General features: G+C 37.5%; 1 protein-coding gene across 2 annotated transcripts in view; it reads left to right on the forward strand.

Annotated features, from left to right (window-relative positions):
- The window catches only part of sh3bp4a (SH3-domain binding protein 4a), a 48,219-nt gene that overhangs the window by 10,878 nt on the left and 21,815 nt on the right, over positions 1–15,526 (forward strand). The window contains exons 2-3 of one of the 2 annotated variants that reach the window (XM_073843993.1): positions 10,983–11,168; positions 11,253–13,615. In XM_073843993.1, coding sequence (XP_073700094.1) covers positions 11,030–11,168; positions 11,253–13,615 — 2,502 coding nt within the window. In that variant the 5' untranslated portion in view covers positions 10,983–11,029. Of the gene's footprint in view, positions 1–10,979; positions 11,169–11,252; positions 13,616–15,526 lie in introns of both variants that reach the window. The other variant, XM_073843992.1, reaches the window with a different exon arrangement.

The raw sequence follows: 15,526 nt of genomic DNA on the forward strand, positions 1-15,526 counted from the left end.
TGAGTTTCATTAATGCTAGACTGATAAACAGTTTATTTTTGACTTTCTCATCAGGGACATCCTGATACACCCTGCGGTGTTTAAATGTCCAAAATTATGTGATATCTAGTGATATCTAGAAGTGCAGATGGCCAATTTATTAGCTTTGTCACTTCTTGTTGCTGTTGCTGCATGATTTTGATGAATCTTATCATTTTATCACTTTTGGTGGCTGTTTGTTATAGATAATCTGCATCTCCATAAATATTATTTAATAAATAAAAACATATATTGGATATAAAAATACATTTAAGCATTATTATTATTATTATTGTTATTGTTGTTGTTGTTGTTATTATTATTACTAATTATATTACATATAAATGTATTAAAATATCAGTATCCATTGGTACATAATTTCAAGATTAAAATAAATATATTAATATAAAATATTACAATTAATTTACTCTCACAGATCATCTGCATACTTATTTAATAAATAAAAAATAAAATAAAATGTATATTAGATATTACAATTACACATACTCTTGCATTATTATTATTATTATTATTATTATTATTATTATTATTATTATTATTATTATGTGGTAAATACATATTACCAAAAATTTTGTAATATTTATATTATTAAGTGATAATTGTAAAATGTATTAATACAAACATAAATCAAATCCTCAGTATATATATATTTATTTAATATATTTATATTATGCTAATTATTAAATAACAATTTTACTGATAAGTGAATTTAAATGATAGATTAGTTTACATTGTTAAATAATTTCAAGATTAAAATTAATATATTATTATAAAATATATAAAATATGAAAATATTATGGATAGTTTATCATAAATATTACTGAAATATTTGTAGTTAATTATTTTCCAAGTTGTTGATATTAAATATAAATACTTCAGTAATCATTTTATTAAAATCTCAGTATCGGTATTTTTTAGATGCTACGATAATATATACAAAAAAAATTGTAAATTCTTATATTGATTATTACAAAATTATTTAAGTTATTTTATAATTATAAATCATTTAGTAACATTAATAATTATATATTCAAAATAACACTTAGATTGTTCTCAGCCTAATAATATTTGGTTAGACTTTATTTTAAGGTATCCTTGTTTCAGTGTAATTATACATTTAATTACTGAGTAATATTAATTAACTACATGTACTTACTTTATAATTAGGGTTAGGATTTGGGTTACTTGCATGTAATTGTAACCTTAAAATAAAGTGTTACCCAATATTTCATAGACTTACCAATCTTAAAAATAGTAACCTTGTTTTAATTTAACAAATAAATAAACGAATAAAGTATTTTGCACCTTTTGCCACTTTATCACTGCATTAGACACCTGATATTTTCCTATCACAAATGGTGGTTGCATCATGAAACGGTGAGAAATATCTTCACGGTTGAGTGATGCAAGACCTCTGAAGTGAAAACTCCAGCACCCTAGTAGCCAAATATACACACGGAAGAAAACACACACATAGATACCCAGGTTTTATTTAATTTCAGGCCACATTTGGTGTGTAATGTAAAATATGATTCCACTGCACCATGAACATGTTAAATGATGAATGTGCTGGGATGCTGGCTTCCTGTCAGCACTGGTCTCCAGAGAAGAGAGAGTGTGTGTGTGTGTGTGTGTGTGTGTGTGTGTGTGTGTGTGTGTGTGTGTGTGTGTGTGTGTGTGTATACTGTAATAATTAGGTTTGACTCCATGGTTTTGCTCTGGTTAGTCTCTGCAGGGTTTCTCCTCCCACCAAGGACTTCACTCTCTCTCTCTCAAACACTTGCACACACTAGTGAAAACTCAGAAAGTAAATGATTACGTGCTTGCTGAATCGCAGGAATCACATCCTGTAGGTGGTCTCATGTCCAATTACAATAACAAATATAGCCAGAAACTTCACAAATGCTCTACAAAGTGTGCAAACATAAACATCGCCATTGTGTTGTTTTGTTAAGTTTTTATATTGTGCGTTCTGGATGGGTTGTGATTTTGTTTTATAAGCAAATAGTATTTCAGTTTTTATACTTAAGAATTTCTGTCGACTGGATTGAAGTTGTTGTTGAATTAGCCTGCTATATGTTAGCTTTTAGCAGTAGCTTATTCAGTTTGCTTGTGAAAACTCTGAAAATAGTTGGCCTGAAAGATAAACTGGCTGTAGAAGAGTAAATATGCTATGCTTTTCAGACACTGAGAATGCAATTTGCATACTCCCGTTACGGGCTGCCTGATTTTGAAAAAATCTATATCATATATGAATTATTTTATATGATAAATAATCATATTAAATATGCTTTGCTAAGGTTCCAAAATTTCACAAATTTTGTAATAATATATTTTACGGTTATCGGTATCGGTCATTTTGAAAACCGATTTGCCGATTAAAGGCATTTAAAGAGAGTTTTTGACAGATCCCTTGTTGTTCTTAATTTTTGCAAAAATTCTGTAATTATATATCAGTAACAGGAGTCAAACGCTTATCAGCTTGGAAGATTATCGGTGCCGATACTAAGCATTTTTAAGGTTATCGGTCATTTTCAAAACTGATTTGCTGATAAAGTATTTCAAAAGCATTTAAAGAGTTTTTGTCAGAGTCTTTGCTATTCTTATTTTTTCAAAAAAATTGTAATCAGTAATAGGGGTTGACCGTTTATCGGCCTAGCCGATTATCAGTGCCGATATTAAGTGTTTTTATGGTTATCGGTCATTTTCAAAACTGATTGTCAGATCCCTTGTTATTTATGGTTATCAGTATCAGTCATTTTCAAAACCAATTGTCAGATCCCTTGTTATTCTTAATTTGAGAAAATTGTGTAATTCTATATCAGTAAAAGGGGTCGACTGATTATTGGTGCCAATACTAAAAGCATTTTTATGGTTATCGGTGTCAAAACCGTTTTGCAGATCAAATAATTTAAAAACATTTAAAGAGAGTTTTTGTCAGATCCCTTGTCATTCTTAATTTTTGCAAATTTTTAAAATTATATATCAGCAATAGGGGTCGACCAATTATGGCCTGGCCGATTATTAGTGCCAATATTAAGCATTTTTTTTTTTTGTTATCGGTATTTTCAGAATGATTTTTTGACAAAATAATTTAAAAGCATTCAAAGAAAGTTTTTGTCAGAGCCCTTGTTATTCTTAATATTTTGCAAAAATTGAGTAATTATATATTAGCAACCAGGGTCGACCGATTATCAGTGCCGATATTAAGCATTTTATGGTTATCGTTATCGGTCGCTTTTTAAAAAACAATTTGCTGATAAAATAATTTTAAAACATTTAAAGAAAGCTTTTGTCAGATACCTTGTTATTATTACATTTTAGCAATTTTTTTTTTTAATTATATATCAGTAATGGAGGTCAACCGATTATCAGCACAGATATTAAGCATTTTTTTTTTCATTTTTTTTTTTTTAGATTTATGTTTTGGCATTTTTGCCTTTTATTGATAGGACAGTAGTACACCAGACATGTATATTGGTTCAAAATATCGTTTATCAGTCTACTTGATATTTAATAATCGGTATTGGCATCGGCCCAGAAAAACACATATATGATCGACTCTGTCACATCTATGTTCTGTTTTCTGCTCTACCTTAGTTCCTGTTTCCTTATATGGTCTAATTATTTGATTAATCCTTGCACCTTGTTCTTGTTTGTTCTCCTCATTAGTTCCTCGTTTGATGAGTATTTATTGCCCCGCCTTTCCTCGGTTTCTTTGCGCTTTCTTAAATGTTGTTTCTAGAGGTTGTGTTCTCCTTGTTTCACAGTTTGATTTATTAAATATTCTGGTTGTTTTGACTTCCTGGCTCTATCGTTCTCCCTCATGCTCCTCACCTCCCACAACCCATGACAGACCCCTAATCAGTAAGCTATATTGGTACTACTTTTACTACTACTACTACTACTACCACTACTACTACTCAATAAAAATATACTTACTATTTTAATTGCTATGTAATCGCTTTACTTTCCAACATTTAACCATCAAACTTTTTTGGAAAACTTTGAATGTTCTCCTTTCTTGATAAGCACTTCTCATTACAATTATAATAAGGTGTTTATCACGTATTGTGTTTCCAATTGCATTTGCATAAACACCTTATTATAATAATAATGAAATTTAGATTCTGTGCAGCCCTACTTGTTATGAATTACAATCTGAAGAATTAAACTAAGCTTGGGTATCTAGAAAAGTTTGCATTCAGAGTATATTTTGGAAAAAAAAAAAAAATGAACAAATGATTGCTGGCGTAATTACTGACAGCAACCCAATAATCTTGAGCATGACTTTTAGTGGCCAAAAGCATGACTTCTGCAGCGTTGCAGTCTACATCTTGTAACTGTTCCTTCTCCCTGAGGAGTGGAACAAACCTAAAAAAGCACAATCGTCATCAGTTTCCACGCGCACAATAGTGTTGCATTGTGTTTCATAATTAATGGGGACTCAGCACAAATTCAGTCCTTGTAATCCCCCTAAATGCCCCTGAAAGTCTTGTCGTCAGTCGGCGTGACTCCTGAGGTAAATCTTCACTGGCTTACGTTGAACGTGCTGGGCTTTCGAAACATTTGTGAAGTTAGACGGAGGCGAGCGAGTCTTCATTGTCATGTAGAGCGACTCTTGAAAGGGAGGCCCGACCTGACGCAAAACAACACAGTTCATTTACAGAGGACTTTGTTTGAGCTTCGGCTAATCCAGACCTCCCAACAGAAATGAAATCTGGCATGGTTTTCTTCTGTCTTTTGAGAGGTACATTTTGGGAGCACAATTCACTGGCCTTGGATTGTTTCTTTTTGCGTATTCATGTATGCAAATTAAATTCACAGTGTAATTGAAACAACAATATGATGTGTTCTCCCTTGACTCGCTGTGCACCAGAAGTAAAATCAGTGCACATGCTTTGGCACAATGAGCCTGCTATAAGGTTTCATGTTTGAATTTAGCTTGCAACATTTCCTAATCGCATATACACATGGTATTTATCTTTATTGTTATCTTTATAGTTATCGTCCTTGATGTGAACAGGCCTTTTGTCAGAAAGATTTCTTTCTGTGGAATATGTTTGATAAAGAGGCTTGTAATGTCAGACTCATTTGCAGTAGCTGAACCTTGTCAGGTCGAATGACCTATTCACGCAGAGACGATAAATGAAGTCGGTCATTTAATGGACTCCTGAAATTAACCTCTTATGGGCGCTTTGAAATATTATCTTCCACCCACACCCCCCTGCACTTTACCTGAGTAAACCTTTTGTTTTAGAGTCACTGGTGAATTATGGACTGGGGAGGCAGCGAAGGGAGAAATTGCTTTGTCCTCTGCGGAAGAGTCATATATATATATATATATATATATATATATATATATATATATATATATATTATATATATATATATATATATATATATATATACGAGGTGGTCATATTTACCAAGTGATGAGCTGTTGGCGGAAATCCCACTCGCCTTCCTCACCCAATTAGCTTGTCAAAGTAATTATAAAACTCCTTCATATCATCAATGGAACTAATAAAATTTTATTAACCACAGGCCGTAATGTGCCACGTTATCTCCGTTATTGCCCCAACGCCACGTTTTGGAAATGTAATTATAATAATTCAGTCGAAATGACAGGTGGTTTAACACAGGGCGGAAGGATCGGTTTTATATGGATGTGGTAATGCGCTCTGTTTGAATTAATTAATTCAGCCAAACACTGGCGTTTTATCTGTATGAAGCTGTCTGAAGGACGATGATTAAGGAGGAGCGCTTGAATTTAAACTCATGAGGTTTCTGCCGAGCTAACAATGTATCTAAGAGCATCTAAATTCCCTGGCCCCCAGCTTGAAGTGCTTTCCACTCATCTTCTGTGAGTTACGTGCCGCATCCAAGATAAGAGTTCTCATGTCTTATGGGACACCCAAGAGTCGTGGATTACCAGTGTTTCATGTTGTCAGTGGATGGTTTAAAACATCTCGCTGGCTGAATATTACAGGGTTGTTGCTATATTGGGAATAGCGAGGGTTTTGTTTCCGATTCCAGGTCCATTAACAGTTCTTGGAGTACATTTGGGCAAGTATTGAGTGTTGTTTTGCACTGAATTATGCCATTCTGTTCATGCTGGCGGAAAATGCATGTTTTAAAACTGCTAATGAAACCACAGTCATTTGTGTTGCATAATTGCTGATGTTTGTGTATTACGGGGATGTGACTACATGGGAATTGCAAGGCTCAGTATCTGATAGTTCTATTTTTTTGTGTGTTTCTATGTTATAAAAGTTGCCCTTTTATTATCAAAAGCTATGTAATTGCTTTTTTTTTTTTTTTAAATGTTAAAGGGTTAGTTCACCCAAAAATAAAAATTCTATCATTTTATATACTCACTCTCATGTTTTTCCAAACCAGTAAGACCGTTCATTTTTGGAACACAAATTTTGATATTTCTGATGAAATCCAAGAGCAGTGTTTTAGAAACAGTTTCCTTCATTTTAATGATGTCCTTACTACCTTTCTGTGCCTTGAATGTGTCAGTTGCATTGCTGTCTTTGCAGGGTCAGAAAGCTCTCAGATTTTATTAAAATAATACACTTTGTTTTCCAAAAAAGGTCTTACTGGTTTGAAGTGACATAAGGGAGAGTACTTAATGAAAAAGTTGGAATTTTAAATTACTTTAGTTCCCCAAAAACTTTATATTCTATCAGTACACCCTCATGTCGTTCCAAACCGTAAGACCTTTGTTTATCTTTGGAACATAAATTAACATATTGCTGATGAAATCCGAGAGCAGTGTTGCCAAGGCTGCATTTTTTCAGTGGAATTGGGCTCTGTTGACGCAGGTTGTTTTTAATGTCCGCGGGCTGAAGTGACCCCAATAACATGATATTTAGCCTCTGGAATGCCAACTTTACTAGGGGAATTCCCCCAAAAAACATGTATTTTACCCCATTGAACCATCGTTTTGAGTAGACATTGGGTGGGTTTTGTTTGAAAACCTGGCAACCCTCTCTGAGAGCTTTCTGACCCTGCAAAGTCAGCAACGCAACTACCATGTTCAAGGCCCAGAAAGGTAGTAAGGACACTGATAAAATAGTCCATGTGATATTAGTGTTTCAACCGTAATATCATGAAGTTACGAAAAAAAAAAATACTTTTTCGTTTTTGTAAGAAGCATTCTAAATTTACTAGTTTCAACCATTTGAAGAGAATCTTGTTAAGCAAGTTAGCTAAACTAGGCATGTTTATAGCTAGTTTCTTGACTAGCTAGCTATAAAATTACATATTGTTAAATACTGAGGCCTGTCAAAATAACCTGGAAAAAATCCAAACCCTAATCTATTAAGATTAAAGGATAACTATTGCCAAAATGCAACCTGGGCTGTTTTTACACAATGTTCTCAATGCTCAAGTTCATGTGTAGAGACCCAGGCGATACTTCGAGCAAAGTTTCATGGTGTGTCGAGCCTTCTTAGTGTTGTAAAAATATCGATTTTGATGCACTCAAAGTTATGCCCCTAGAACTCCCATTCACCGGCCATTGACCACAAAACGAAATCACGGTCAATCTCAAAAACGGCTTGTTTGTCGTAATTATGCTTTTAGATATAAGTTTGTCTCGTTTACAGTAAAAAAAACAGCCCAGGTTGCATTTTGGCAATAGTTATCCTTTAAGGGTCTGGCATCGAGCAATGAAAAGGGCCTAACTTGAGGGGCGGCACCAAGCATGCATTTGAAACTCTCACTGCACGCAATTGGATAACGCCACGACCAATCACAACAGCGGAGCTAACTGATAGACTAAACTCTTGCCGTATCCAGTCTGCAAAACAGCAAAAACGTCCTTCTTGCAAAGGAACGATTCGAGCGTGGTTTTCTGTTCCTCTTTTATATGAAAAGCCAAGTCTAACTCGTTCATTGTAGCGGCCAAAGCCGTTTCAAACAACTGGTGTTCATCTGTAGCCATCTTTCAATGTTTACTAAATGATTCCGGACGCCGCAGCGCTGCCGTCATCAGCTTAGCTCGCCTCTGGCCCGCCTACATCAGATACACCGATTTGATTGGTTCCCAGAACTGCTTACGTAATGCAGTAACGTGCATCATTGCTCGATGCCAGAGTGTCTTGCAGAGACAATTCAAATTGTGCTCTCGCGAGACCTCTGGATTTCCAGGGTACTGTCAAAATGCAAAAGAATTTGTTCAACATATTCAATGATGTTGCACACACTTACAATTTAAGTCTAAGGTTGACAGATCAATGACTAAATAACTTTATCACTTGACTGTGTGAAAATAGACACTACAGAAAAGAGGATGAGGGATACAAAGGGATTATGGGAAGTAGACACTAGTCTTCAGTCTTTGGAGTGCCTCAGGTGCTGTTATCAGAAACCATGATTACATCCTTTGTCAGACCTCTAGGTTCCTAATCCATCAGTCACTCTTCCCCTGCCTCCTAATACCACCATTGACACATCCAACCGTGCCAGTGATGGGCTCGTAGAGTATAAAATGAGACCTTTTTGGGTCTCATTTGTGGGTTCCGCTAGAACCGCAGACTTTGAAGCACTTCTCCAGAGATAGAGCTGATAGAGCCAAGGGAGGTCAGCGCTGTACAACTTCATTTTTTCCAGGAATGCACTTTCTCCAACTTCTGATGGCCTGAATTATGAATAAAATAAAAGCATGAGGGAAGATTTTTTGCAGAGTTGGACTAAAGGGAACGAAGCCAAATGGTATTGTTGACCTACTTCAGCATCTATTAAATGTAGATAAAAAGAAATGGACATTTAAAAGGGAATAAATCCTTCCATGAGTCTTTTGTTGTGAGAGGCTTTTAAAACATACATGCCAGAGATGCTTACCTCCTATTGAAGGGTTCATAAAGCCTTTAAGTAGCAGACATGAAAGGTCCTTCCAAGGCCTTCGTGATATTTTTTTTTTCATCTTCCACAGAGCTTTCTAAAAATTTTCCACAAGAAAACTTTGCACTCAGCTTTTCTGTAAAGAGACACCCGCAAACCTCATTTATAGCATCCAATGCTCAATTGTTGTGTTGAAATTAAATTATTATCAGCTACTCTAAGTTACTTGCCCCTTTGGTCTTGTTTGATATTCGTTTCATGCTTCTATGATTATTTAGTCCAACTAATTATAGCTTGTTTTACATCTCTGTGTTGTTTTGCATGTCTGTCACGTCAAGAGCAGATTAATAGCGCTCATCGTCTCAGACAGAAGTTGAGGCAATCATGCATGGAAATTGAGTCTGTTTCCTCCCCCCAAAGCCAAACTGTTGCTCACCTTAAGAGAGCATAAATCATAACAGAAAAAATAGCACCTCTAATCCACAACAAGGTGCAAAAATTGATCATTTCATATAGCGCTACAGGAATTTGCCAAAGTGCCTTTTTTTTCTAAATGGAACCATGCTGACACAAAAAGTAATATATTCAGTTTTAGGATGGTATTTATTCATGTTCATCACCCAGCGGGTGTTTTAGTTTGTTTAATTGATGGAACCCCTGCTGCACCGTATGCATGTGATTTTTAGTTCAAGGTGTCCTTTGATATGCTTTGATATCTTTCTTTAGTACCCGGCAAATCAAAAGCTCCACCCGTGATAAAAGACAGTTTCATCCAGATATCAGGTCTATAAATTAGACACATTTTATACTGTTGTTGTTTCCAGCAAGGAGAGCTACCTTATATTTATTAGATTTATTCATTTTGTAAATGACAATTTTATTACCTTGTTTGAGGTAGTGTGGCTTTCAGTATAAGTAAATGTGCACACTGTGTACCAACATTGATCCATAAAGCCTTATGCAGCTTTAAAGCTACAGAAGTAAATTATTGTATATTTTACTTGAACAATATTCAAGATGGGAATTGGGAAAAGAGGAATTAGTGACATTAGCTGAAAAATAAGTCTCAGAAAAGACTGGTTGTGTTGTTTGGAGCAACATGCACAAAAAGACCAGGAATGTGTGTTAAGTAAATTGTGTACAATTTAATTTCTTGGTAGCTTTATGTTGTGTTAGCAGATAGAAGTCACTAAGAAGTTTTCTGAGAGGTTAAGTAAAGTAAAAGTTGAAGTGAAGGTCAAAGATTGAACACATGTGACACTGGACCACAAAAAATGTTTGTAGCAATAGTTCTGTTCCATGAAGATATTGTGTAAGTTTCCTACCGTAAATATATCAAAACTTAATTTTTAATTAGTAACATGCATTGCTAAGTACCTCATTTGGACAATTTTAAAGGTGATTTTTTTGCACCCTCAGATTCCAGACTTTTAAATAGTTGTATCTTGACCAAATGTTGTACTATTCTGACAAGCCATACACCAACAGTAAACGTATTTATTTTTTTACACACAGCTTTCAGATTGTGTGTAAATCTCAATTTCAAAAAATTTACCCTTATGACTGGGTTTGTGGTCCATGGTAATTTCCAGGAAATGGCATAGTCTTTCTTGAATTGGCTGAATAGGTCTTATTGATTGTAATAACCTCTGCAGGATTTTCCTCAATTGTCATCCCTTGGCTATTTATCTGTTCCTGAATGTTATGAAATGAACAAAGAGCATTATTTACACTACAAAAAAGAGACATTCAGAATCCACCAGCATCTGGAAACGTCTTTTTCTTGACTTCCAAGCCAACAGTTTCTAACTTTGCTTCTAAACAGACAACAATACACAAACCTCTTCCAAAGTAATCAACTTTAAAGATCTTTTAATCTCATGCAGTACATTTGTGTTACATCTTGTCCCAGTTTGTCCCTTTAGCTATGCCACACTAATCTCTAGCTACAATCTCTCTGAAGAGTTTTGCCTTAATGATCCAATAATCTGATTGCAGCGTGTCTCATTATTCTCAGAGCATCAAGCGTTTGTCCTGCCACATAAAGCTAATCAAGATTGTCCCTGTCCTTTTTGTTTTCCCAGCAGGAAAAAACGGAGAACTGTTTGATTGTCAAGTTTGGAGCAATGGTGAAATGAGTAACCAATGCAAGATGGCTGCCCACAGGATCAGAGTAACCAACAACAACAATGTGCTCCCTAGATGTAAATCAGAGGGCACTCTTATTGACCTTGATGAGGGAGTGACTGAGGCCAGTCTCATAGATGTCAAAGGTCAGTTTATTATACTGCAAACACTGTGGTATGTTTGATTTGCTTGTACCATATGCATTCTTATGAATATGTTTATCGCTACAGTGCCTTCTCCCAGTGCCTTGCGTTTGGCCCCCTCAACGTCATTTGGAACTGCACGGGAAGTGGTCGCCATAAAGGATTACTGTCCATCCAGTTTTACCACTCTGAAGTTCTCCAAAGGGGATCATCTCTATGTGCTGGACACGTCTGGTGGGGAATGGTGGTACGCCCACAACAACCGAGAAATGGGATACATCCCTTCAACATATGTCCAGCCGATCAACTACAGGAACTCATCTCTAAGTGACAGTGGGATGATTGACAATCTTGGGGACTGCTCAGAGGAGGGAGTTAAAGAGCTGGACCTGCTGGGGGAGTGGACTGGAGTGTCCCTGAAGCCCTCCCTGCCTTACGACAACAACAACCCCTTCTCCATGCTCTGCTCAACCAACCCATTCCTAAATGGCTCCATGGATGATGTTCTTGATCAGAACAGCAATGAGAAGTCGAACCAATGCAACAGCATGGATTTGCTTTTCTTCGACTTGCCTTCAGCCCCCATCTCAACCACCAGCAACACGAAAGGGTACAGCAATAGTGTCTTTGATGGAACATCCACCAGCGCTGATTTTGAAGCCTTGCAGATGCTTCGCAAGGACAATCCTTTTTTTCGAAGCAAGAGATCTTATAGTTTATCAGAGTTATCTATTTTACAATCTCAGTCAAATCCTCCATTGCCTTCATCAGGGTTTTTCACAGGGCTTAAAGCTCCCTCACCGGAGCAGTTTCAAAACAGAGAGGACTTTAGGACAGCATGGTTAAGCCACCGAAAGTTGGCACGATCTTGCCATGACCTTGAGTCCCTTGGACAGAACCCAGGCTGGGGTCAAACACAGCCAGTAGAGACCAACATTGTCTGCAAGTTGGACAGCTGTGGAGGGGCAGTCCAGCTCCCAGATACAAATATCAGTATTCATGTTCCTGAAGGCCATGTTGCAGTGGGAGACACTCAGCAAATCTCTATGAAGGCTCTACTAGATCCTCCCTTGGAGCTAAACAATGACAGATGCTCGACTGTCAGTCCAGTGGTTGAAATCAAACTGAGCAACATGGAGATAAAGTCATTCATTACCTTGGAGATGAAGGTGTCTGTTGCAACTAGGACAGAAAGTCAAATGGCAGAGATTTTGTGTGTAAGAAGTGATTGCAAAGAAGGTCCTTATTCTCCTGTTCCGCAAGCTTACATTTATGGTGATACAATTCAGGTTCAGCTGGACAACTTGGAGCCCTGCATGTATGTAGCAGTTGTTGTCCAGACCCAACATGTTTCCTTCAATTCAACTGTTTGGGATCATATGATGAAGAAAGTTACACTGGGTCTCTATGGGCCCAAGCACATTCATCCATCTTTTAAGACTGTGGTGGCCATTTTTGGCCATGACTGTGCCCCCAAGACTCTACTAGTCAGCGAAGTTGGGAAACAAGCAAAGTCTGCTCCTCCTGTTGCCTTGCAACTGTGGGGGAAGCACCAATTTGTCCTCGGGAGACCTCAGGACTTGCAGATAGGCATGTACTCCAACATGTCAAATTATGAGGTCAAGGCAAATGATCAGGCTAGGATCGTTCGTGGGTTTCAGATCAAACTAGGCAAGGTGAGTCGGCTCATCTACATGATTACGTCTCGGAATGCAGATGAGATTTCTGACTTCACGTTGCGTGTCCAGGTAAAAGATGATCAGGATTGCATCCTTGCACAATTTTGCGTTCAGACACCACAGCCGCCGCCTAAAACCGGGATGCGGAACAACGGCCAGAGGCGGTTCCTAAAGAAAAAGGAAGTTGACAAAATAATTTTGTCTCCTCTGGCCATCACCACCAAATACCCGCAGTTTCAAGAGCGCTGCATTACCAACTTGAAATTTGGCAAACTGATCAAAACGGTTATAAGGCAGACCAAGAATCAATACTTGCTGGAATATAAAAAAGGTGATATTATCGCCTTACTCAGTGAGGAGAAGATCAAACTCAAAGGACAACTATGGACCAAAGAGTGGTACATTGGATACTATCAGGGAAAGATTGGGCTTGTACATGTAAAAAATGTGCTTGTCTTGGGAAAGGTCAAGCCTATTTACTTTTGTGGGCCAGACCTTACAACCACAATGCTGATGGAACAAATTCTAAAGCCCTGCAAGTTTCTCACTTACATTTACGCCTCTGTGAGGACAATACTTATGGAAAATCTAGGAAACTGGCGAGCATTTGCTGATGCTCTGGGCTATGTGAATCTTCCTTTGACATATTTCTGCAGAGCAGAGCTGGATAGTGAACCAGAGAGGGTTGCCTCAGTGCTGGAGAAGCTGAAGGAAGATTGCCTCAACATGGAGACCAAGGAGAAAAAGTCTTTTCAGAAGGAACTGATGATGGTAAGCTTCTGTGTGTATTTGTTTGAAAACTATTGTGGTTGTGTTTGCTTTTTGAATGCAGTAGATGCCCCTGCCCTAAAAGGATAGCTATTAGAAATTTGTCCACAAAATATTTGATTTAAACCCGTTTTTATGCAGTCCCGCTTATCTTCGTTTCCTCTTATTAATGCCTGGGGCTAATTCTGATGAGAGTGCACTTAGCTGCTCTCTGCTGCCTTTCTTATCTGTACAGCTGTGGAAACCTGCAAGTACAGCAGCCGGTGCCCTGCTTGGCTCGTTCAAATTCTGACTGAAAGAAAGATTGCACTTGTATTAGTTTTTTATCACTGGGCACAGGATGTCCAGGGCTGGTAATGTGCAAGCTACCTCTGTTTAATCTACACAATGTCCAGCAATATAAACTCTTTGGTGTCCTTAAAGGATTAGTTTATCTAAAAATGAAAACTCTGTCATCTTTTACTCACCAAACCTTTATGGCTTTCTTAAATGTAAAACATTTTGCTCTGGTCCTCACACCAAGGTACTGAATGGCTTTAGAAGACTCAAACTATAGTGCATATTGCAATGGGTGGTTTGGATGAACTACTCAACCACACTAGTGTTGACAGAAATGCAATATTGGGAAAGAACACTAGTCTCGGAACAGCACAGCAGAGAATGTTAGGAGTGTTACCCTTTCTATCTTACATACTAGCATTGACCAATATCCCATTTATAAGTAAACAGGTTAGCGCCCCACTTCAGTCAGCTCAGGGCTTGCAGATCTGAGGAGACGGAGCACAGAGAAAGATATGTGTTATCGCTTGTTCGGGGTGGATAGCAAGAGAGAGGAAAGATGATGTAATTCCAGTCTTATCTTTAGCAAAGCGTTAGCTTTAGCATCTTATCTTGGATAAACAATACAAATGTGAAAATGCTGGGTGTTTGTAAAGGTCCGAATGGAGATTCTGCCTGTTCCCTAACGCCAGTGTTATAGTGATCTATCCCTGAGAGGAATCGTCGTTTGATCTTTCTTTCCACAACAGGCAGAGCTTTTGTTCAATTTAAATTATTCAAGACTTGAGTGGGTGGTAAGCGTCTGTTACAGGGCGTAACATCTCAGCAATCGTTCTCATCTCTTTCACAGTGTTTCTGTGTATTTCTCCTTGCTGAGAGGGGGCTTCATCATTGTTTCCCCCACCGTGCTTCAAGTGCTGACACATTCATCAAGTGGAGATGAGGCTATTATTCCCAAGGCCTGACGTCACAGGACAGCCGGTTGTCTTTTGTGGGAGCGAATCGATTTTGAAATTGCAGCCTGTAGTCCCTGATGGACACACGGCCTATTCTTGCCTCGGTCTGGCTATTATTTAGCGATTTGTCTTTTTGAGTTTGGTAATTGCGTCCAATGCTTCTGAGCCTGGTGACATTTTGAGTTGTGCAGACAATGAGATGGAAGAAATTTTGCTCAGCGTTAAGTCTGACAGGCCAGCTATTAAGCTTAGTGCAGCAATTTATAGGTCTTTCAAGCTAATACCATCTGTATTGTGATTTAGCAATTCTGTATGCTGCCTCAGTATCCTCATTTGCGGTTGGCATTCTACACGTGCAAATGTGCTTAGCCTAAATCCATAAATATATGACTTTTCCTATTAAGCCAGGTTTTATCAAGTCATAAAAGGCAGCTTGCCACCTTTACTCAGCAAGTGGTGCATTTTCAAAGCTTGTGTTCTAGGTGGCTGGCTAGGCATTCTGGAAGCTTCCAAAGACTGAAAGAGCTTGGCAGCTGCCTCAGCCATATCTAAACACTTCTAAAATAAAACCAAACAGCATGGGGGCACTCCAAGGCCATCAGGCTAGAAAAGAAAACAAGCTAAACTGAGCCATTTTAATGTGCTTGGTTTAAATATTTGCAGTGGGCAGAATTGGGGT

The sequence above is a fragment of the Garra rufa genome, chromosome 7, assembly GCF_049309525.1.
Source record: "Garra rufa chromosome 7, GarRuf1.0, whole genome shotgun sequence".
NCBI lineage: Eukaryota > Metazoa > Chordata > Actinopteri > Cypriniformes > Cyprinidae > Garra > Garra rufa.